This window comes from Cheilinus undulatus, linkage group 5 (genome assembly GCF_018320785.1).
Source record: "Cheilinus undulatus linkage group 5, ASM1832078v1, whole genome shotgun sequence".
NCBI lineage: Eukaryota > Metazoa > Chordata > Actinopteri > Labriformes > Labridae > Cheilinus > Cheilinus undulatus.
Window position 1 is genome coordinate 14,836,398 of NC_054869.1, and position 25,295 is coordinate 14,861,692.

General features: G+C 38.3%; 1 protein-coding gene across 2 annotated transcripts; it reads left to right on the plus strand.

Moving 5' to 3' along the window:
- Positions 1-6,599: 6,599 nt before the first annotated feature.
- On the plus strand, positions 6,600-25,261 carry adrb3a (adrenoceptor beta 3a). 2 transcript variants are annotated; one of them, XM_041787738.1, is made up of 2 exons: positions 6,600-8,346; positions 23,966-25,261. In XM_041787738.1, exons 1-2 carry the CDS (start codon positions 7,067-7,069, stop codon positions 23,991-23,993), a joined length of 1,308 nt encoding a protein of 435 aa, XP_041643672.1. In that variant the 5' UTR covers positions 6,600-7,066; the 3' UTR covers positions 23,994-25,261. The 2 variants fall into 2 exon arrangements, with proteins under 2 accessions (XP_041643672.1, XP_041643671.1); XM_041787737.1 differs by having other exon boundaries at positions 6,600-8,379; positions 23,966-25,257.
- Positions 25,262-25,295: the final 34 nt, after the last annotated feature.

A 25,295-nucleotide genomic window follows, 5' to 3' on the forward strand; every position in this document is an offset into this window, starting at 1 on the left:
CATAAGCGAGTCAAGGCAAGTGAGTGAATACTTTTGGCAATATAGTGTAGCTTAAGAATTAAGATTTTTTTTTTTTTCACTTTGAATGCTTGGCATATTCATAAACAGTTCCAAACATAGCATTTTTCTATGCAGAAATCACCTTTTGCCCACCATCAGTTCTCTGCTGCTACCTGACATCATCTACGAAGAACCACTTAATGATATTGTCTCACCCCATGTGTCATTTGAAAATAAATATATATATCGTATAAGTCTTAAGCACCACTTCAGACAATTCGACTAGTGTGAATTCAACTTTGTGTTAAATCAGCATTAAAACTGGTCATCTAGGAACATCCTAGTTCAGAGAGCGCACCCTTGCTTATAACTGCTTTAGTTTAGTTTTCTAGTTTTTTATGTATCACGTTATCCCCAGCTCTTCACTTTGGCATAATTCCACTGTTGGGTGAATCTCAGTTGTATGCCACAATTATTACATGTTAATTTTCAACACGCAGTCTGTGCATGTTTTAATTCCCAATGATGTTTGAAAATCATCCCCAGCCTATTAGTAATGTGAACTGGTACAGGAAAGTAGAAGTCTTATGAGTGATGCATTGCTAGTTTAAAGTTACAGCAATCTCTGAATATATTAACTGAGTATTTTGTTATTTGTGTGGATTTTAAATCATGTAAAACATTATTATTATTTTTTAATGCTTAATCTTTTGCCACTGCTGCCCTTTTATACACAGCGCTGGAGTGGGCAGATGGACTTATTATGACGGTTGTGTTTCAGTTTGTGTTATCACAATACTCAGCAGTCAACCTTGAAGAGAATCCCAGTGTTGTCGTCTTTCTTCCCTGTCCAACATGACGCACGGGTCTGCTGATTACACTGCTAACGTAAGAGGGCACAAACATTTTAATGGTGTTTTTACATTAAAGAAAATCTGCACAAGCTAAAACACACCATCACTGATGTTCTGATCAGATTTGACTCATTCTTAATGGGTACAATGGGTGATTGGTTGTAGACAGTGTTTTACTGTGAATACTAAGCACACTGTCAGTTCTGCAAGGTGACAGCACAAAGTTTTTCTTTCACATGATGTATCATCTATTATAATTCCCTAATATAATTAGCTGCAGGCATGCTACCATTACGAGTCTTTCCTGTAATGGTGAGAACGCTGTCAGAGCTGATTCCACTATCAACAACCCAGCTTGTGCCGGCTGTCACGCTCGACTACGTTAGGACCAAGTCCAGGTCCACCAATGGAATCTTCTCACGCGAAGACAAATGACCATCCATCAAGCTGTCAGCTGCTCAGTGCTGACCTTCATCATCAGAAATGCCATCCAATGGGGCCTCTTGGTCATCAGCTTTAAAAAGACTCATGTGTTTTGCTTTTGCCCACGTTTCCCCTATTGTAAGTGCACTCAGGGCTCCATAACTTCCTGTCTGATGAGTGACAAAGTGATGTAGACAGAAAACAAAAATCTTAACACTAAGGAGGCGGAAAGGAAGGGAGACATTGTGTGACTGTAAGATTCCTCCCAAAACTACTGGAGTGATAGAGTCAACAGAAGTTTTACAAAAGCTTCCAGTACTGCAGTGAACATGTGAAATATGCAACAACTTCTGTTTGCTTTTCACAAGGGGGCATCAGAAATAGGTTTTAAAAACAACACAGCTATATCTCGTGTAAGAACACAATGGTAACCCTGTTAGAAAACAGTTGCTATTTACACACCCAGCAGATATGCAGAATCATTATTATTGATCTGGATGCAGGTTTGTTTTGCTGAAAGGCAAATGTAAGTCCAATATTTGCCTTCTTTTTGATTACTTGGTCATCATGGTAAATATTTGCTTCAGTCAAATGCTAACCAGCTAATAGCTAGCTTTGTATTTCCTGTCTTTTGCTGATTAGGTATGTATGTAATTGCTTTAAAGAGCTTGCCTTTAGAACCATATAAATGAACTAAAGTTGTGGGTCAAGATTCTAAACAATGAGTTGAAAGCTCCACAGAGCCAAAGCCTCGCTGCAGAATTGGTTGATTTGTCTGCTGATATAAAAAAGAAATAGCATTTGTGTAAAAGAATAAATACACATAGTAAGATCCACTTATTTTTGACCAGATTTGCCAAGCTCATGTACAAGACTTCTGTAAAACTAAAGTTACGTTGTGTTCTTGCCTACGATGAAAATGAAAGTGCCTATCCAAAAAATATGGTTAAATTGAAACAGAATTCTGTAGGCCAGTCTTTACCAAACTTCAGAGTGCTGTGGCCCAATTTGAAAATTCTTTAGGGACCACCAAAACCCTTGTACAACCATAGCATAAGACCCAAATATTTACTTTGTATTTATCATATTTTAGTCTTATAAACAGGGAATTTCAATACAAACTTTGCTTTGCTTTCAAACACATGAAAAATTCCTCTGAAACTACTGCTGTTTATTTTGTTCAAATCTGCAAAGTCACTTAAATTTTCTTTTGGAATATTTGTCTCTGTTATTATATGTTGTGGTCCAGCACACTCTGCCCTATTAATGCCTCCAAAGACACTAATAATTTCTGGAAATTGAGAAGTGAGCAGCATAGTACAGGTTTAACGTGTGTAAAGGGTTAGTTCAGGCAGGCCATGGAGTCGGGCACTGCCATAATTGAGATCAGCTGATCTCATGCAAGCCCTCATCAGCTGACAGCCAGCTCATTTACTCTAAGCCCACTATTGGCTAATCCTACTCATGCTGCTTTCCATAAATACGCTCTGCCGCTCTCTCTGCAAGCTGTTCTTACAACCCTCCTCCACCCCAGCTCCTCCTTTAATCTGCTTCTGACTCAATCAGGGTCATTCTGTTGTCTTTGATGCCTGCTCTGCTCTGGGTTTTTTGCTGCTTCTCTTCCTACCTCATGCTTTTCTTATCGGCATTGGAAGAGCAGAAACGTGTGCTGTTCCTGCTTAATGCTCTCCACATTGGCTCGTGGAAGGACAGGGGGATCCCAGTACAGCCACACCACTAAACGTTAATAACAGCATAAGTATCAATTAATAACTGCTGATAAAGAAATATTTATAGCTGCAAATCATGCGTGTTCTTAAAAAAGTGGTCCTAACGGAATTGATTTTTTTTTTAAATTTCAGTGATTTTTTGCCTTTGTAAATGACCTCTCATGACCCACCTACAGTAACTCTGGGGCCCACAGTGGGCCCTGGCCCACACTTTGGGAAGCCATCAAATCCTCATGAAAACTTTACAACTGCCAACAAGTCTTCCCTTGTTTAACTCCCCATCAAGTAGAAGTAAACTGCAAGGTGGGAATAAAAGCAGAGTAATCACAGCTGCAGTAGTTGAGCCGATCAGACCAAAGAAGGAACGGCCCGGTGACAGGAGGAACCGGCATCGCAGCCGAGCGCTGAATATCTGAAGTTAATCGCATGCAAGGCATTCGCCTGATTGTTCTTCTTCAGTGCGCTGCCTTGAGTAACACTGAGATAAGCATCTATTATTTTCTTTTACTGCCTTGAGTCAAAGGAAGGGCATTTATTTCCTGCTCCGTACAGTTGGGGGTGCCTCGTGCCTTGTGGTCTGCAAAGTAGACCACAACAGTATTACACATAAACCTTTAGAGACCTGCAGACTGGGAGAAATTAAGTGGAGTAAATGTGCTACAACCACAGTTAAACTTGCTAACATGCTTGTTTACTTGGAAAATGGTGTTCAAATAAGTGGAGAAAATGTTGAAGTCTAAAGCCTGGCACACTAAAAGATTTTTAAAATGTGAGACCTCACACATGAGGATAATAATGACAGGTTTAAGAGTTTTCTGCTTATTGTGTGTGCGGTGAAACAAGATGACCAACACAGCACACCACACACTAACAGATTCTCTCCTGCAGTTACAGTCTCCATTTTCAAAACCCAAAATCTCAGCAGTCAAACACAATCTTAAAGTAAACACGCTAAACGTGGATAGCTGTCTACCTCCCCTCCGGTTTAATTGAGATATGTTTTTATGTTTTATAAACTTGATCCTCCATTTCTGGCATCCATCTAGCTTTATGCTTTTGCTGTTTCCTGCTGTCACTGTTTTCATTGGTTTGTTTTGTTCCATGTGACGATCCACAGAGTATATGCTTGACCATACCCAGTCTTCCCCCCACACTGCCCGATTTCTGACTGTAAACACTGAACATGTAATGTGCTGGTAGCATAGTTTGCACGCTTTCATTGCCAAAACACGTAAAAGTAATGGAAAATCTGAAAATGTCGGCCGATATCATGCCAATAAAACTTTGCATCAATATAATACCTCAAGCAACTTGTGCTATGCACTTTAAGATTAAAGTCGAAATGATGAGAAAAAACTGAAATACCGTCCAAAATTTTGAGAATAAAGTCAAAGTTTTTCACTTTAACAAACATCAGTGCTTCTGTTTATGAGCCAAAGGAGTAGAAATCTCTTTGTCGTTAAAATGAATTCAGAAGTTTCATATTTTTGATACAAAGCGTTTTGTGAAGCAGTCAAGATTCGCTGTTTCAAGTGTTCGGTGGGATGCATTCGCGGGATAAGTGAAGTCAATGTAAACAACACTGACATGTGTTTGATTCCAGTTTAGTTTTAATTAGTTGTATCTGCTGGTTTGTTGGTTTAGTTTAGTTTTATTCTGCAAAAATTTTTTGTTTTAGTTTAGTTTGTATTAGTTTTATTTTTTCTGAAACATGTCAGGGTTGAGTAAACATCATACATTTTTAAGGACATATTCATACAGGCTGCTCTTCACTTATTTTATTTATTCAAAGATGATGTTTGAATACAACTTCAGACATAAACCTATCACTGTGTAAAGTATTAACCAATCAAATCAGGTCATTTTACTCTCTCACGCTCTCCCATTATGTATCGAGTTCGAGTCTGTGCGATCCGCAGCGGATCAGACAAAGAGGAAGAGGGAAAAAGAAACATGCCCGTCTGTTGATGTTTGAGTATTTAAGACTAGAACAAACAGTAAAACTTGACTGTCTGTATAAATTGCCTTATATTGATGAACATGTGAGATTGTACTTCAGAACTGGATTTGACAACAAAAAGATTCTTTCTCTTTTTGCTCATTAACTGTGTCTAAGGTCTGCTGTTTGTTACAGTAGTAAGCTTTGACTCTGTTCCCTAAATAAATCAATTTTATTGTGGACATTTTAACTTGTTTCTCTTGTCATTCGGACTTTAACCTCAAAGTATCCAGCGTTTAGTTTTTCCTTTCGCGCTGGCCCTAATCCTCTTCTTTACGGCTCAGTATTTAGTTTATTACTTAAATTAACAAGTTAATGCAACTCAAGTTTTGATCATTTATTACTCACATTTTTAAGGCAAGTTTGTTAGATTTTTTTTAAATTAAACTCTACCAATCCAGGCTTAGGGTGATGTATATTTTGAAGAAATGTAATATTATTATTTCAATTTGGGATCATTTTCTGAGCAGATTAAGGCGGGTAAAATCAGTCTGAACTCGCCTCACAACACAGGACAACTGGAAAGATATTCTTAAGAACCATCAGATGATTGGGCTTCTAGTATCCAGTTGCAATTTTTTTCCCAATATCACAATTTAATATGCGTTTATTTTTTAAGTTCCACATCTTATGTATTTTTCAACTATTATAACCAACACAATATTAGGCTAAACTAGGGCTGAAAAATATCTAATTGTGATTATTTTGACTTGTATTGTGAATTTGATATGTATCATTGTAATGAATGGAATGACTCATTTTTATGTCATTTTTATTTAGATAAACAAAAACATACAAAAATGAGGAAAGTTGGATTTTGTAGACTATTCAAAAAAATAACACTTGAATGATTGCATGATAGTTGCTGCAGCATGATGATTGCTGCAAAATAAGTTTTACACTGGTATATTGGATCACATTTCAGGTTGGAGAAATATTGCATCTTCTGCAATTTGAAAATTACAGCAGGCCATATTGCAATTTGATCTAAGGCCGATTATTGTGTCGATTATTGCCCGGCCCTAGCTTCTAGTGACTTTGCTCAAAAAGGGAAACCAAAACTGGTCAGATTATGTTGTAGTATATGTCCTGACTTCAAACAGCAAAACAAAAGTGGGTCACCCTGTTGACACAGTCAGCTGACAGACAGTGAAACTGTTTAACAAGTTTAGCATACATGTAACAGTCAACACAACTCCAGGAACATTTAAGGACAAAGAGCTTTAAACTTAGAAAAACAGCAAAGCGTGTCACAGAGATCCTTTTTCTGATCTTGATAAAATTACAGGCATTATATGCACTCTTATGTGCAGGATGAGATCTTTGCCTTTAAGTTCTTTAAAGGCAGCATGTGTGACTGTTTATGTGAGTGGCTCTTTTAGGGTACTGATCCCTGCATGGCTTCAGCACACAGGCACACTTTTTAAACTCCTCCCCTACGCTTTCAGCCAGGGCGTGATTAGAGCCAATACAATCTTGGGCACCCTGGGCTGAGAGAGCGAGAGAGAGCGAGAGAGAGAGGGACAGAGAGAGAGAGAGAGAGAGAGAGAGAGAGAGAGGCCACTCTGGTGCTCTCTGGTGGTTCTTGCAGCAGCGTCACTGATCCTCAGCAGTCCAACTGTGGCATTGTGGCTCTTGCAGGACTCTGTGAGAACACTGCAAACTGCTCTGATCCCAGAGGACATATTTAAATGGACAAGACAGAAGTTTGTTCTTGAAACTATTTTCCCACTCACATTTCCTGGATTCTTAACAGCTCTGAAGCTCTGTGAACAACTTATTGTTTCAGCTTTTAGGACAGTTTGGATACTTTTTTTGGGTGAACATGCTGCTGTTGTCTACACCAGAAGGATTTCCTGAAACAATCACAGCTTTGGAAACATGGAAAGAAACTTTTGCCTTTGGAGCACAGCGGAACAAGAAATTCAGGGTGTGAAATGTAAGCAGAGAAGGAAGACATCACACTATGATGCTTGTTAGGAAACCACATTGTCTTTTTGTTAACTTGGACTTCAAAAACGCACCATAAACTTCCTGCAACTGAGTTGAGACAGTGAATTATGGAAAGCTTCCTAAGCGCATCAAATGCGACAAACACAACAACAGCACCTTACCATCCTGCTCTGGGACCCTGGAGCCTCATCATTCTAGTCCCCATCATTCTGACCATAGTGGTGGGAAACCTGCTGGTCATCATCGCTGTAACTCGAACATCACAGCTACAGACCACAACAAACATTTTCATTATGTCGCTGGCGTGTGCAGACCTCATCATGGGGGTCCTGGTGGTGCCTCTGGGGGCCACGATAGTGATGACGGGAAACTGGCAGCTCAGTGAAACATGCTGTGATGTGTGGACTTCTGTGGATGTCCTGTGTGTGACGGCAAGCATTGAAACTCTCTGCGTCATAGCTGTGGATCGGTACATAGCCATTACAAGGCCGCTGCGACACAAAGTCCTTCTAAATAAGCGGCGTTCAAGAGTCATAGTTTGTTTAGTCTGGGTTGTGTCTGCCTTAATTTCTTTTGTACCAATTATGAAAGGTTACTGGCGTGATGATGACGATGAAGCAGCGAAAAACTGCTACGATGACCCAAAGTGTTGTGATTTTGTCACCAACAGGGCCTTTGCGATTGTCTCCTCCACTGTTTCATTTTACATTCCTCTGCTCATTATGATATTTGTGTATGCTAAAGTCTTTCTAATAGCCAACCGGCAAGTCCAGCTAATTGATAAAAATCGAATGCGTTTCCAGAATGAATGTCCGTCAACACGGATACAGATTTCCCCCCAGATCAACAACATCCTACCATCAACGTGTGTGGGGTCAAACAACAGCAACAGTGCAGAGCGGAGGAAGAGCTCCAAGCGGAGGCCGTCACGGCTGATGCTCGTCAAAGAGCACAAGGCGCTCAAAACTCTGGGGATCATCATGGGGACCTTCACCGTGTGCTGGCTGCCCTTCTTTGTCGCCAACATCATCAACGCGTTTGACAAGAGCATCCCCTCAGAGAGGATCTTCAGACTGCTTAACTGGCTCGGATACGTCAACTCCGGCCTCAATCCTATCATCTACTGCAGGAGTCCGGAGTTTCGCACAGCATTTAAGAACCTGCTGGGCTGCCCGTGGCTGTCCACCCTTCAGCTAAATTCTTTCTACAAAGAGCTGAGGACTCGCTGTTCGTGCTTTCTGTGGCAGGCTGACTCAGGCTCTGCCGGCTCTTTCCAGAAAACTCAGACAAGTGTGATGGAGGGCAACGAGAGCCTGACAAGCACTCAGGGAAGCAGCAAAAGTGAGGAGGTGTCGTCTGGTCACCTGCAGTCCAACGGTAGTGCACAGTTAAGTGACTCGTCAGAACCAGAAACCACAATGTAAGTCACTGTGGATTTTCTTTGCTTTCACCCCACTGGGTTAGTTTTGTCTTTTATTACATGATGGAGGCAGAAATATTAACTCATGAAAAAACAAAAACTAAAGTTTAACTTTGTTCACTTTGACACAGTTTTGGGTTTTATGTAGAACATGAAGAATTCATTTGTAACAAAGTCTTGAACAATTGTGTTCAGCATTTTTTGTGCTATTTTTTTTTTCATACAAATTTTTAAGGGTTTTTTATTATAATCTGCAAAAATGTATAAGAATGACTTTAATATAGCATCTGAGTGAATCTTCTTTGAGACTAATTACTCACCTTCAAGACAAACCTCCTTGATAGTGAGAGATCTAACACTTCTCCCTTAGATTTTCTGTTTTTCAAGCTATTTTTGCACCCTAAATGAAGCAATTTTAATGATTATGTATGCTTTGCAGATTAAATAAAGCATTAAATAATGGTATTACTGATACAGTTTGATAAATAATGGTTAAAGAAAAAGAGAGAAGGAAAGTAAAAGTTTAACCACTTAGAATTCCAGATGAAATGAGTCAAAAATTCCCACCCAGGTATTCCCAAATAAACTGAATGCTGTGTCTGAACCATTTGGAGTAAAAGCACAAACAAGGTGTCTTTAGAAAGGTAACACTGAAGTTTCTTCCCAAACTGCCCGACTCACTCTACATTATACTCGTACTGAGAAAAACTACAACAAAATGTTTTCCCTGTCTGAATTTCTATTGTGAAACAGAGGCCTGTAGATGGCTGTCAACTAAAAGTATTGAGGCTAGCAGACATTTTTCTATAAATACTGCTAGTAATTGCCTAGTAATAAAACATTATTACAGCAAATAAAGTGGACCACTGAGGACAACAATGGTAAATCTGAAATAATACAAACCCCGTCCATGGATCTTTATGGATGTAATCTTGTTTATGGACTTAATATTTGACTGGATTTAGAGTGGGGACTCTTTCTGGTGCAGCAGGACTATTTTTGATTTAATATCATGATCAGGAGAACTTCTAATAGTGAGCTGTGTCACTTTAACCACTGTTTGTTTGTCATCTAACAAATGCATTAATTGTGGCTGCTGCGGTGGTTTTATCCTGATGTAGTTTACATGGTCAGAATCCTGAGAATCAGAGCTTTCTGCAGGTGTATAGCATGTTATATAGACATTTCTTTACATAACTGAATAGTTGCAAAAGAAATCTGCTGGCCTGCTGGTGGGCTCTCAGATTTTTTATGGGGTTAAACAATGATAACTTGTCATGTTTGACCCTGTAAACCAAAAATATTGAAGACAGAAAGGCATGCATTTTGCAGGGAAATATCAAGTTTTGAAATGCATCTGAAAGAAAACCTTTTACAGTAATAAGAGTTGTCTTTTAAATAGTTTTACAAATTAACAAATGTGTTTGTTCTAATGGTAGATGTAAAATCATTCTGATATTTATCATCATGGACATATTCTTCCATGATGCACAGTGGAGAATTTAGTAAACCTTTAAGACACTTTTCAAGACACTAAAAATATTCTGTAGTAAATATTGAATTAAATTGAATAAGAAATCATTTTCTTATAGCTTCATAATAAGCTCCATATATGGATGCATTCTTATGCATTAGTCTGCTGTTTGAGAGTAAACCAGATCAAGTGGAACGAAGCAGAAAATACATAATTTCTGGCAGCTTTTGAGGTGTTACAGTGTTGAATATTAAAGCTTTATTCATGATTTAATCAATGCTTGAGTATCTGACCTGTATCAGTTACTCTCCTTTGTTTATGTAAATCAATCTTTAATTAAGCTGAAGGCAATATTACAAGTAATAGACGTGCACAGTACAGGGTTTAGGATGTGTTTTCAGCTCACTAGAGTAACCCATTTCAGTACTATGAATATGATTATCACACAGTTCAGCACTGGGATGTCATGGTACCAGAACCTTAAAAGATACTTGGAAAAATGAAACTATATCATTAAATGTTTGGATAACACAGCAGCAAAAGAAAAAAGTTGTAAACATTGGGATTTTTTTAGGAAGTTGCACATTATCTTCATTACACAAATACTTCAGTAATGGCTCCAAACACTGTCAAAATATTTGAGCAATTTAGGCAATATACAGATGTTTGTTTGCAATTTTTGAAGAATTAATTTATCTTGTAAACTTGGCTTATCAAATATCTGTTTTTAGTAGTCTCTGCTCTTTTTGAAACTATTAACCATTATGAATATTTATTATAAAAGGTGCTATCCAAGTGTATAAAAAATAATCTTATTTCATTGCAAATTTGTGGTCAGTTTTTTATGAACGTAGCTACTTCTCATTTGTCTCAGCTTAAAGCGTCAAAGAACATCTCATGATGGAAAGAACGGCAGTAAAGTCTGTGAAAACCTCAAGCTAATATTTGGGTTGTCCTTGAAGAAGATACGTGTTTCTCAGTATTTGTGCGTCTGTGTGCCTGTCACTGGGCCTCTGGGTGCCCTGCCCAACACCCTCCACAGCTGATAAATCTTTATCATGAATGCACAAGCCTGCCCCCAGAGCTTACAGTCTGTTTACAGCTCTGACAGCCAATGAGGACGCCCTCTGTAACACGGGTTAACAGGGGTTGGTTTTTTGTACACCATCATTATAATAACCAGACCAGACCACATAAAAACAGCCCAGTTCAGTCAAACAGCAGAAATTATAGCAATAATATATGTGGCAGATAACAAGAGTGTATCTTAACGTTTTCAGCCAAGTCAATCATTATGCTGGTGATTTACAGTGTTTATTCACTCAGTTATTTTTTCAAATTCATGACATAAATAAATGTTTAAATCTTAAAATATAAGTGTTCTGCAGAGGCCCTTTGTGGACCCACAACCATAATTTAATTTCACAATATTCCCTTCAAAGCAGGTACATCTTGATAATCTATTTTTTTGATTATCAGGTTTTCAAGGATGCTGGTGGGTCGAGTTATGTCTGTGTACCTCATATACATGGGATGTTGTTCTCAAAGTAGGCGGCTTGGTTTCAGGTCCCAACTGCAGCTCCTTTCCCAGATGTCATTCCTTTTTTCTCTCTCTGGTTTCCAGCTTCATCCATGATCCTACCTAAGGAAGACATAAAAGCCTAAAAAATAATTGAAAGTTATCAAGAAAGCAGTGTTGCAAGTTGCAAGGTTCAAATTTAGATTTTGGTTTTGGTTTCTAAATGAACTTATCACAGAAAAAATCTGTATCAGTGCATGACTGCATAGGGTTTTTCTAGATGTCACACTGAATTCCCAGGGAGCCTTTGTTTGGTGCATAATACATCTTTAAGTGTAGTTTTTAAAGCCAAGTAATATGTGCAATGCACATCACCTGACTAAAATTATTGTTCAACTTGTTATAACTTAAAATAATGACTATTGTTACAATGTCAGTTTTAATCTCATAATTGAATTAATTCTGATTTGACACAATGGATAGACTGTTTCACATATCAATCGCATGGATATATTTCACAATCATCTGGGAAAGCTCTTATAGAGAACATCCTGGAAGGGAAGGACTTTTCAAAAAAAATTCCAAAAGTTGATTGGATGAACGTTACGTCTATCACATTCATGACGGGCCAATCAGAGCGACAAGACAGAACTAGGTTGTACACGTGCTCAGCTCCAGACGGCAAACTCTGCCACTGCATAAACAATGGAGCATGATGTGGATGCAACTGGAGAGAAGAACGGCGACATCTCCTCTGCCAAGAAAAGCTTATGGTAGAGCTCTTTGCTCTTGTAATAAAGTAATGTGGCACAACTCTGATAAAACTGCCGCTTTTCTACTACTAATCCCTTCAGCATTAGCAGGTATTGTATACACTAGCTTACAGTAGAGCTCAACCTCCCCCCGTGACGATCAGAAATTCATGCTAAATCAAGCCAGGAGAAGCACAAAAACATCTTTTCCATCCTGTAAAGCTTTTGGCGTGGCTGTTTGCTTGTTTTTAATGGAGAAATGTGGTCAAATTCTAAAAAAAACATGCCGCTGTGGCTACATCTGAGCTAATCGCCCTACCAGCAGACATACCGACTCACACTTCAACCCCCCCGTAGCAATCAAAAATTCACGTCAAAGCAGGTTGGCAAAAAGCTCTCTGTGGTTCTTTGCTTGATAACTAATTAAGAAATGTAGTGCAATTCTGATAAAACTGCCACTACATTCGAGCTAATTGCTACACACAAGCAGCAGCATTGCTATCGGCTTTCAGGAAAACTAAACCCGCCTGTAGCTACCGCCTCGCTCTCCTCAAATGACACTGATTAGTTTGAACCGTGCTCAATGCAGCACAAATGGTGTGGATCGGAGCTTTTCAAGATTGATTTGCCTGATGACAGACTGGCAAATCCATCTACTTTGCAGAGTTATTTAAATTCTGTTTAATTACCAAAAATTTTAATTTTAGCCAGTACGGATGAATTTCAATCAATCTTTACTTGTATGGCGCCAATTCATAACCAAAATTATATCAAGACACTACAAAGAGGGCAGGCCTCATAGTCTTTGAGGTATTATTATAAAGACCCAACAATAACCCCAATTTCTACTATTTTATACAGTCTGAAAGCCAAACTTCCCATTAAAATGTTCACATTCATTCTCATTAAAGAGCACAATTTCTTGTCCAATCTTTGGACACAGCACTTAATGAGTTTCATGTAAATCTAACCAGGCAATTAGTGGCATATCTTTAAAATGAAAGCGCTGCCCTCATTGTCAGGATTCCCACTTTCCCAGGAGTAATCTAGCTTTATGACTCTTTCAAATATTTACTCTCCACTCTTTATATCATCTTCTCTTCTCTTTAAATGACACCCTCTCAGAGGAATTAAGCACCAACACATAGGCTAAATCAGGGGAAACCTTTAAGAGCATATAAAAGCCTGCCTTAAAAGGAGCCTGGTGTGTTCTGTAGTAAATCAGCCCAAAGGAAACGCTCAGCAGACTCACCCTGCGCTTTGAGCAGGATAACAATCATAAGTGAGACCAGCCGTTTGAGAGGGACTCTGGCAGGACGACAACTCAAGTCTAAGGAAGGAAAATGATTTAAGGTAGAGACTGCACTGCTCAAGCTGGTTATTGATTTAACAATGCCAAGAAAGGCATCTGAGAGAGACCAGGTGCTCTAGTCTTCATGGCTTGATTTATATTCAAAGTAGCAACGCAAAAGAGAAATTAAGCCATGACAGCATGCAACAGCAGGTTTAGAAGGACCAGACTAAAGTGTGCTGCAGTGAACAGGACAGCCATCATCAATAGTTACTTTGTTTTCACAGAAATACATGCAGGCATATCACTGCTGCCCTTATCAACATTCACAGCAGCCTTCGGCTTCTGTCACGTATGCACCACTCTCTGACATGCAGTTTTTTCACAAATTCCCTGGATAAGTGCGCTTCTCACTCATGTTCACGAACATAGAGTTAGATGTCTTAACAGTGGAAGTAGAGGCAGATGTGTTAGGTGGTGAATTTTCAAACTTTGATATAAAACAAAACATCAGATATCAAAACCTGTTATGCTACAGCAACAAAATAGAAGCCTTGGGAACTCAATATTGCATAGTTCCTAGTTTGTAATATCCAAATATTGCAGGAAAACTATCTAAACTGCAGTTCAGCCATGACCACTATGTCAAGAAACACACATGATTTGCTGTTATGAATGTTTCTCTTTATTAGCAGTTACTAATTTTTGCTCTCATTGCTGTTATCTATATTTGGCAGTGTGGGTGTGGATCCCCCTGCCCTTCCATGAGCCTCCGTGGAAAGCATCAAGCAGGAACGGCACATGTTCCTGCCTTTCCTGTGCCTAAAAGGAAAGCCTGAGGCTGGGAGACAAGCAGCAAGAAAAAACCCAGAGCAGAGCAGGCATCAGTGACCAGCAGAATGGCACTGATGAAGTCAGAAGCAGGATAAAGGAGGAACTGGGGTGGAGGAGGGTTGCAAAAAGTGGCTTGTAGAGGGAGCAGCAAAGCTTAGCCAGGCTAGAGCAGTTTAAATATGGCAATAGCGTGCTTAAGGCAAATCAGCTGATGAGGCTTGTATGAGATCAGCTGATTTCAATCATATGGCAGCGCTTGACTCCACGACCTACCTGAACTATTGCTTTGTGCTTGATTTTTGGTACCAAATGTTTCTATACTGGTGCGATGTAGACAGTGCTTCTTCTCTCTTTTGCTCACACCAAAAACATCTATTATTTTAAAATACTTGAAATTAAAAAGTATGTTCAAAAATAAGGCAACCTTGGCATCAGCCTGTCTTTTTGTCAACCAGGCTGCACCAAAGTTTGACAGCCTAAAAATGAGCCTGATAGTTAAATAATAGTTCTCCTTGGTTTGAAAGAAAATATGAATTTGGCTTTAGAAGTATCTTGCAGATTAGGAGCTAAGGAAAGATAAAAGAGAACACTGAACCATGTCTTTATCATAAAGCCCCAAAATGCCTCCAAAAACATGCTATTTGCTACATTAAAATTTAGGTCTAAAGTGGAAAAAGGATATCAGTATGTTGCTGAGTAACAGAGAAAAGAACTTTAAAAACAAAAAAAAATGATGTGCACAGCTTTGGAGTGCAGAAAATCTATAGTAGGTTCAAAAGTTACATGATATCATGTGAAAAGCACATGGGATCAGTCTAGATTTAGCTCTGGAAGAACTTCTGATGAGCACAATAAGCTGCAGGGTTATCACAGTAATATCACAGCAGCTACAAACCCAGTAACAACCCTGCTTTCACAAAACTGGCATATTTACAATATTATGGACGTTTTACTGGTCTGGAATTGCGTTGTCACCCAGTGGTTTCTAAAGTGGTATTTTGAGGCCCAAAATACATGGTGTCGTGTTGGAAATGCTGTCTCACGGTAGCTTTCGGTAACCCTTTGGTTGCTGGCAAAGAGCAGGAGCTGGGGCCGGTCTGGTGGGTAGCTGGCAAACAGCAAACAGCCTGTAAGACAGAGCAGCTTTGCCTTTATAAAGTAGAACATTTTGCCTTATTACAATAAATAAGTTACAAAAATATTAACCATCAGTACAAAGTTTACCAGAAATAACACAAGCTTTTCAGTCACATGACCAGTGCAGAGTGTGGGGGGCAAAAAAGAAAAAAAAAAAAAGAGCTTGGGGCAGTGGCAGCTAACATTGACCACTATGTTGAGCTGCAGCACAGGGCATTTTATTCTCTGTCGCCTCAAGCCAATACTTTGTAAGATCATCTGACAACCACGGAAAATATGGATAATAATTTAAACTGTAAGTTTTTACCATGTTAAAGAACACCTGGGAAACTATTTAAATGAGTCAGACCTCTGCTTCAGTAATGTTTATGTTTCAGTATATCTACAGCAGTGGTGAATCCTTCTTCTTACACTGTGGGATGAAAGACTACAACAGTATAGACAATTTCATGAATTTTCAATACGGTTGGGTGCATCCAGTTGGTCTTTCAAAGATTATAAGGATGTTCCAAGGCGTCCAGTTCCATATTCAGTGTAATACACATTCACAAAGTGTTTAACCAACTAGTCTAAAGAGGAGAGATTACTAAGACAACAGTCAAATTCATCACTGGGTCATTGTGTCAGTGGGTTTATGTTATGAGCCTGACATGCTGAGCCGAGCATGGCTAAAGTTAGCAGCTAGCTCCTCCAGCCCTCTTCCCTCTTTGCAGATTAACATTGTGCTCTATGTGGTTACTCATCACAGGATAACTCTCAACAGCCTACATACGGCATTATTCACATTTTCTAGTTAAAAAAAACTGCCAGACCACTCTGTTTCTATAACATGCTAACCACTAAGATTCTCATGTTATGTCCGGCAGGAAGGAATGGCCATTAACTAAAACTACAGTGGCCACTAGTGGCAGGAGGCTTCATTACAGTTTTAATAGAGCATTTTAGCAGGATCTCAGGCCTGTGTTTTTTAAAAAAATAATGGGTTCTTTGTTGAGCCAACTTGGAAAACTTGCACTGGCTAATTTGATATATGAATATCCCTTAAAAAACAGAAGTGATAGGAAACCATCAGGGGGTGGTTCCATGAGTATTTGATGTCACATGTGAGCTATGAATTGAAACTTTCATAAACAAGCAGTAAATATGTTAATTACTGCAATGAAAATGGACATTTTCACACAGGTGTCAGTAAGACTTTCATGACTTTCACTGTCTGAATTTCTGCAGTTAAGCTTCAGCTTTCTTTGAGCTTTAGGTTAACAACATGACTGGATATCTGTAGTTTTTTTAAACCTTCAGCATCAAGGTATCCAGAATATTGATGATTTTGATAAGCACTGCAGGGGCTAGTGGAGATCTACTAGTATGATTGTGTTTAATGGACTCCTTTCTCATGGGTATCATGGGTAAATAAATCCGCTCTTGGCGTAAACACAGTTTTATATGTTCATATTCTCAGCATACGTTTAAGCTGCTAACCCATAATTTACCAAGACATCACACAAACTATAAAGAGCTGGTGAAGGATGCTGTTCTAGTATAAATACTGAGTCACCATAGCCACCATAAGTGGCCCGTTACTCTACATGATGATGTAAATATCTCAGACATGTTAGCTGACAACTCATGTGGACTAATGTAAAAGGACATTGTGTTTATTGAGCTGGCATCTCTGTTTTTAAGAAACTGCGTCGCTGGAACAAACTGTGTCATTAGATATAATTGTGTTTCCCACCCAAGCGCGCTGTACCCTCCCCTAGTGTATTAATGGACTGAGTGTTATTGTAGTACGGGTGTGAAAACATAGCATGCAGATAGTTTTGGAGCCAGTGAAAGAAATGTGTAAACATGTAGTGTGCAGGTTTGGTTGTGCGTTTAACAAGAGCATGGACGGTGGGTGACAAGCTTTCCTTTGCTCCTGTCAGTGGGATTTTACACTGGGTTAAGGGGAAATAAGTTAAGCACTGCAGGGGAAAAATGTGACACATACTGAGTCATTCTGCTAATCTAAAGGATTTTAAAAAGGGCTTCTGTGTGCCCTGAACTATGTATTTATTTAGCTTCTCTCTTCCATAACGTGCACTTAGCTCAGTGCAGGATCAGGCGTAAGACGGCATGAAACAAGGAGCAGGTTAAAGCAAAACATGGTGGTACTGACCTTTGGCAAACCTCAACCCTCCCTCTCACCCTGATATTACAACCAATCACACTTCAGCACGCTCCTTTAGTGGAGGCATCAGGGAGTTAAGAAAACACACAAGCACTGTGTGTCACTAAATAGTAATGGTGTGGACAGAAAAAAAATCAAAGAAATTTGAGTGGATTTCTTTTTGATTGTAAACTGTTTTATAAATGTTGAAGCCCCAGGAAAAGACAGATATGAGGCTCTTTCCCATTTAGCCAAAAGGAACCATAGCGAGTGAGCAAAATATTTTGAAGCATCTCTTTTTTTTAGGTAACAAAGCCAGAGAACTACAGCAAAGACCCAAATCTAGGGCTGTACGAAGTCAACCAAAATTTGTATTGATATTTTTTAAGCTGAAAGGCAACACATTTATTAATCTACACATTTGTTGTGATAATACCAGAATTATAAACTTAACTCTTTGGTTTACAAGAATCATTCATTGTTAGATACCCAGTTTTGGGCAATTTTTCATTGTTGATTTTCAAAAAAATAAATAAATAAATAAATAAATAAATAAAAAACTTTTGAATATAGAAGTAATTTTACAAAAGTTGGCAATGTTTCCTTACAGTGATGTTGTGTACATTTTTTTAATTTTAAATAAATTGTTCCAAAATGATCAAATCCCCATTATTTCAATGATCAGTGGCATACAAAAAAAAAAAAAAAAAATCAAAACTTCATGATCTTCCTTTATATTTTCGACCAACAAATATAACTATTTTGCACAAATCATTGTGTAAATTATTTGCACAATTTAGACAAAGATTGTTTTCTAAATTGTGCAAATATTTTGGCATCATTAGAAAAAGAAGGTGGAACTGGTGAAGAGTGAAGGACGCTCTTTAACCTTGCCAGTTCCACTGACTTTCCCAAATGTTGGCAACATATTTGTGCAGTTTTGAGAGTCTGAGGCAGTTTGCTCACATTAAAAAAAAAAAATTAAAAAAAATGATGAAATGTATTAATATGTCTTAAAAACTTGCTATGTTACTAAACCCTACCCTTTATGGCTACATCTTGAGGCCTCTTGAAGCATGGGGCTCCAGGCAATTACCTACCTTTGCCTAATGGTAAAACCAACTGTGCTTGAAGTGGCTGCTAAACCAATTATCTACATGACAAAGGATTAGCACAGAATCAGTTTAGTTAACGTGTTTTAAATACTACAAAAGCATCAGTATTCATACCATCAATACATACTGGTTTAAAGATCCCAGTATCAATAGATGGCTAAAATGTTTTTGCTTATATATCATGTTGGATTATGGAAGTTAAAAAAACATTTACTGTAATTGATTAAAGAGCAGAAAAAAAGTGTGTTTTGCTTCATTACTTTTGAAACTTATTGGATGATTTAATCCTCTTCTCTTGAAGGGAACCATGAGGGGAACAGTATCTCACAATCAAGCAGCAAACTCACTTAAAGAAACATTAAGTCAACACTAAGGCTGTGACCGAAATCACTCCCTATTCACTACATAGTGCACTATATAGTGAATACGCCATTATTTTGTAGTGTTGTTCAAATTCTGAGTGAGCATTGTTATTCACTATAAAGTGCACTTATTCTATCCCACAATGCATTTTTAAAAGTAGTGAATGACTGATGCTCACTAGCCAAGAAATATTTGCCATCATGCATTACGGTTGCTGCTCTCAAACATGATGGACGAATGAGAGGAGCGCAGGAACACATATAAAATCTTTATTTAATACTTTTTTGTTTGTTGGTTTTATCCAAATCTGCAAGAAAATGTTAAGAATTTAAAACGGTGTAACTTTTAGGATTTCAAGACATGAGACACACAAAAAAGTACACTATTTTGCCACTAAAGACACAAGCTTTATATCTATTAGTGTTTTTTTTTTTTGTTTTGTTTTTGTTTTGTTTGTTTTTCTTTGGGGGGGAGGGGGGGATCACATTTAGTATCAGTTTTCAGTGAAATTCTACCATTAATTTCGATCCTTAGCCATTATCATCGAAATCTTCGAGCCGTTGTTGCTAAACTTTTGAACTGTGAGATGGCTATCAGTGTCTGAAATCATTTTTGTGTTTTGCAGTATAGTACACTATATGCTGCTCTTATAGTGGATAGGGGGTAGGGAATGAGTGAGTGGTTTCGGACACAGCCTAAGATACCAAAAACTGCAGTTCCTTGAGTGGCTACTTATACTTGAAACTTGAACTTAAAGCAGAATGAAATACATTTACTGTGTGGTACAAAAAAGACTCTGGTCTCTATTACTAATTTTCTTATTCATGACCACTGCAGCTAAGGGGTCCAAAACGTTGATTTGGTTCTAAAATCTTTGAAGTATTTTAGACCAAAGTCCTCTCTTCAGGTTGGAGATTCCATTGATTCTCCTGCATTGTATCCCAGTGGGTGAACTCCATCTTTCAACTGTACATTCAGCTCTCTCTTATTAAATAGCCCATAGCTTAAAAAGTTGAAGTCTTGATTATTGTGGCTCATTAAATAATGCTGCTTGTTAAAACAGGGTGGCTGGTAAAAAAATGTTTGTGGCTGCTAGATTTTTAAATCCACCTGTCACAGTGGCAGGAAGACAGAAGTGAAATTCCAACCCTGGTGTGAACACAGTGCTGAGAACAACAAACCCAAAGGAAACTACTCTTTTATTGAAAGTCAGTACTTAACATTTTAGTTAAATATGTTTAATATCTGTTATATCAATGTATAAAATGTTGCATATCATACATTTAAAGCAGTGGTTCTCAAACTGGGGTCCGGGGACCCCTGGGTATGCGAGTTGTAGCTTGGGGGTCTGCAAAATAATTTAAGATAATTCATTAAAGTAATTCCATGTCATTCAAAATCAAATAAACACATACAGGAACCACAGCACTATAAAACATACTAAATCAATGATTCCCACACAAGTCCGCTTTGGGCCAATAAAAACTCAGATATGATTGTGACATATAATGTTATTCTATCATTCATCAAGCATCAGTCACTTTGCTCAGGACCCATTTAGTGTGAAGGTCAAGCTAGCTATAGTGGATAAATATTTAAGTGCATCCACTTCATCAAGTGATGCTAGGCCCAAACCAGTTAAACTCAGAAAATATGACAACTATCTGGAGTTTGGTTTTCTTGAGAACAGCAACGATGTGTCGTGTACCTTCATATGAAGCCATGAAGCCCACCAAGCTAAAGTGTCATCTGATAAAAAAATTTATAAATAAAAAAAGCATGCAGAATTTAAGGACATAACAAAATATTTTTTGCGACGAAATGGTGAGGAATCAGCGTGGAGGTTGTGTGGGGGTCCTTGGTCCCTGGCCCCCAAAAGTTTGAGAACCCCTGATTTAAAGTGTTGTATTATTAGGGGACTAATTAGACATGGTTGGGTGCTTTAAACCCAAAAAGTCTCTGATATGTTTTTATGTTTAAAGGAACTGTCTCTCTTTATCTGTAGCCATGTTTTGTTCCATGCCAAGTCCAAAGTACCCTATTTTTCATTCAACATTTTTGGTTATTATTGATCATTTTGGAGACTTTGGTTGCAACTTCTCCTTCAGGAGGTGGTGGGTCCTGGAGCTGAACAGTTGAGAACTACTGCATTAAACTATCGAATAGGTCTCTTCAAAGATTTATGCAGCGACTAACAGGGTGCCCTAACAGCGTGTGATGTGAGCAAGAATTGGCAACAGAATCAGCTTCATTCAGTTGTTTCCTTTTATAGTGTCCAATCAGCTCACATGCAAAGCAGCTGCTGTCTCTACCTTGTCTCCTCATTTGTTTTTCCCTTCTGTTGCTCGCATTGACACGTGCAAGGAGCAAGGGAGAGGACAAGGTGCTTAGAGTGTCCATCAGGAATAATTTCTTAATTTTCTTCACTTTTGTCACTCGACTTTTGGGGTTTTGGGGGGATTTTTTAGATGCAAATATGAGAATATGATCCAGTGGATTTTCATGTATGCCACCCTCAAGTCTTCAAAGTAGCAGTCAACAAGCAGGCATGTGACCTCAGATGGCTACATTTACTCTTGACTAACTGCCATTTGGTTTAACTGTTACACAAGCTTAAGCCCCAAAACAGCTAAACAGCTTCAGAAAAATCTGAGCATTGTTGTAAAGCTGAAATGTGTTTCAGTCAAGGCCACCCTTAAGGGGGGGATATAGGGGAGAGATTTCAGGGATTCAGCCAAATTAGGGCCCATGGAGGTTGGCAAACTCATGGTCCATTGTAAAGTTAACCTGTGATAACCATGTTTCATTTTTTTTATCCTGAATAATAACAAATCTTATCAAAGCGACATATATATATATATATATATATATATATAGTTGCAAAAATGAGTTAAAAAGGACAAAACAGGCAGAAAAATGGTGAGAAAGGGATTAAAGGTGCAAAAAATAGGCAGAACAAATAATTCAAAGCAGTTAACTTTGGCAGAAAAGGTATTTAAAGTTGTGAAAACAGGTTAATAGTAGCAAAATGGGTTAACAGAGGCAACAACATATGGACAGAGGAAACAATTGGTTAAGAGTGGCAAAGGCAGGCAGAATAATGGTGGAAAGGGTTTAAAATGGCAATTGTGTACTTAAATAGTGAGAAAATGGACAAAAATGTGGTTAAAAAAAACAGGTAAAAATTACTTAAAAGAGGCAGAAACTGGTTAGCAGAGGCAAAGTAAGTATAATCAGAGAATGGCACAAATGTGTTTAAAGTGGCAAAGTGGGCAGGAAAACAAGTGCTGGAAAGCGGTTAAAAGTGGCAAAAAATTGTGGAAAAGGAAGTGAAATGTGATTTTAGCAAAAATGGGTAAAAATAGTAAAATGTGTTCAAAGTGGCAAAAATGTTTGGGGGAAAAGGTGATAAAAAGGGTTAAAATGCGGCAAAAATTGGCAAAAAGAAGTTAAAATGAGTACAAGTGTGCTAAATCGATATAAGGTGGTGAATAAACGTGGCAAAAATGGGTAGAAAAAAAGTGTTTTAAAGGGTAAAGAGGTAGCACAAAGAAATAATTTCAACATCAGAACCCAACATTGGTCAGCTCCACAATAAAGTTACTGCTGGCAGCAGTGCTACTGATCCAACACACATGCAATAGTATCATTAATAAATCACTACTGGGGAGGGCCCATTCTCTGAGTTTGTCAGGACCAGCCAGCTCTGTGGGCAAGCCTGGTTCTTGTAGGATCATTGTCTTAGATTACATTAGCTTTAACTAGGTGTACAACAAACTGGCAACAGAACGTTCACTCTTACAATGTTTATCATTTCTTTAAATACACATCCATGATGATGGATGGAGTTTCCTCAACTTTATGTAATCATACTCTCCTACTGCAATCAATGCCACAAATCCATGCAAACTATGGCTTTTGTTGGCTGTTAAATTAAAACCATGAATCATGTGTGAACACTAAAATTAAGAGAAAGTTTCACAGTATTATTCCTGGAGTCCTTTCCCATGAAATCATCTAAATGCACCAGCTTAAATTTACTGCTCACTATGAAGCATTAGTGAAAGAGACCAAAGCCTCTTGTGATTTACTATACAAACTGAAAAAAGGCTCCACAACACTGAGGGATTTCTGCTGAAGCCACATTGTGAATGGCTTCCTGCATATTTTTCTTCCATATGCATTCGCATTTCTGTGAAGCTTACAGTTCCAGGTGGTTTATGTCTTCCTGTGGAGACATGTACAGTGGAGGTGATAGCATCAGAATTCCTGTTTTGTCGGGAAAAAAAAGGTAATGCACGGTATAAATAGACGAGCTGCGGCTACTTTGCATAACTTTTTGTTTTTAGCAATATAAAGCAAACAAAGGGAAGTAGGTAGAACAATTATTTCCATGTGCAAAGAACTATTTAACAACAAACCTGTTGGACAACAAGCTTGTGGTGTTGTTGTCTTATGGCTTTCTTATCTGTTAGGAACAAAAGAGCTGCACACCAGCTCAGGCTAACAAGGACATAAAAGACAATTTGTTCACAGGGCTTCACACCAAGTTGAAGAGATAATGAAGCTGGCATCAGTGTTGGACACTTTTTACTTGTAAACAAACAGTAAGACTAAACACAGTGATCCAAAGATGAAAAACAAAAGAGATACTAACAGATCAATGCTTGATCCTAGCATTGTATTTTCTGCCTTTTATCTAAACCCAACACAAAAAAAACACTTTTGATAGGACAAGAAATTGGGGTCAAGTTATGAATAAATCTGATTTTTTAAATGTAATTGTAAGAGAATACACTTCTTGTCTCATAAATGTGATTGGTCCCCTATCAAATTGATTTTTTATTACAATATCAGTTATAGGTACATCCTTGTGTGTCTGCTTGTGTTTCACTGTAGTGCCATGGCGTTTAATAGAAACACTAAATACCAATCTGTTCATCTGTTTTCAGCTTCACACTGCAGGAGAAGGACGGATGAACTGTAAAACACAGAGCTACTGAAACAAACTGTGCTCTCCAGCTGTAACTGTGATTCCTTAGAAGTGAGATAAAGAGGATAGCCATCACTCCAGAGAGAAGTTAAATCCAGAGAGCACAGCTGGACGGACTGCAGAGACAGAGCTGACTTTGTCCTTACAGAGTGGAGAAGAGACGGACAGCTGAAACGAGACACTGTTATTCAAAAAAGGCTCTAACATCCTGAATAAACTTAGACGCAAGTGTGGATGCATTCCAGTAAAACTTCAGACACATTGTATGTGGCCTTTGGTTTAAAATATGAGTTTTGTTGTCAGGTAAGTTATCTATTTATGATACACTGAATCTGTAGCAAAGTACAAACATCGTCTGACTTACTACAAGGCAGGGCTGTCTTCATCGTCCAAATCACAGACATTACCAAAAGCTGTCTTTTCAAGTTGTCAGTTCTGGTGTTTATTTTGATCCTTAGCAGTCTTTCTGTTTTAAGCCAGGACTCTGGATCTGCACAATGCTGCTCAAACTTCCATGTTTATCAAGTTTTACCTTGGCTAATGAAAATGTCTATTTCATATTTGGCTGGCTGATGAAATCTTTTAACAGGACACTCAACAATCCTGAAAACAATTAACATGAAATATAAATCATTGTTAATCATGCAGTTATAAAAACTGCAGGTCACTTAAGAAAAAAACAGCCTCAGCCAGATGTTTCCACTGAGCTCTTTCACCTTAATTTTAACATTTGGCAGATGGTAAAGGAGCTAGATTAAACTACGTCAATAAATGAAAATTCTAAATTTATAACTATGGACTTAAAAAGATGAAACATCACTTATAGGCAGTCCATCAATGTGTTATATTGAAACACTGTTGTGCTTTATTTCATACATCATCTGTTGCTTTGTTAAATAAAAATAATAACTGTGTAGTATGTTTCAGGTGTGCTCTGTGTGAAAACTCACTCCCTCAATTATATAAAAACAACTTTTCAGTTTCAGTTTGTGACATTTTGTTTTTTTTTACTTCCAAACCTATTAGGACAATTTGGTTGCATTTTCGAAATGTTCAGGCAGTAGTTTCATGTAGTTTTATGGTACTGTGCTTTCTTGAGTATGATGTCCTGAGGGTGCAGATGGCCTAGTGGTTAAAGGTGTGCCTCATGTACGCGGGCTGCCAGGGTTCAAGTCTGGCCTGTGGCACTGTTTCTCGCATGTCTCTCCCAGCTCTCTCAACCCTGTTTCTGATTCTAGCCACTGTCCTCCTCGATCAATAAAGGCAGAAAAAGCCCAAAAATAAATCTA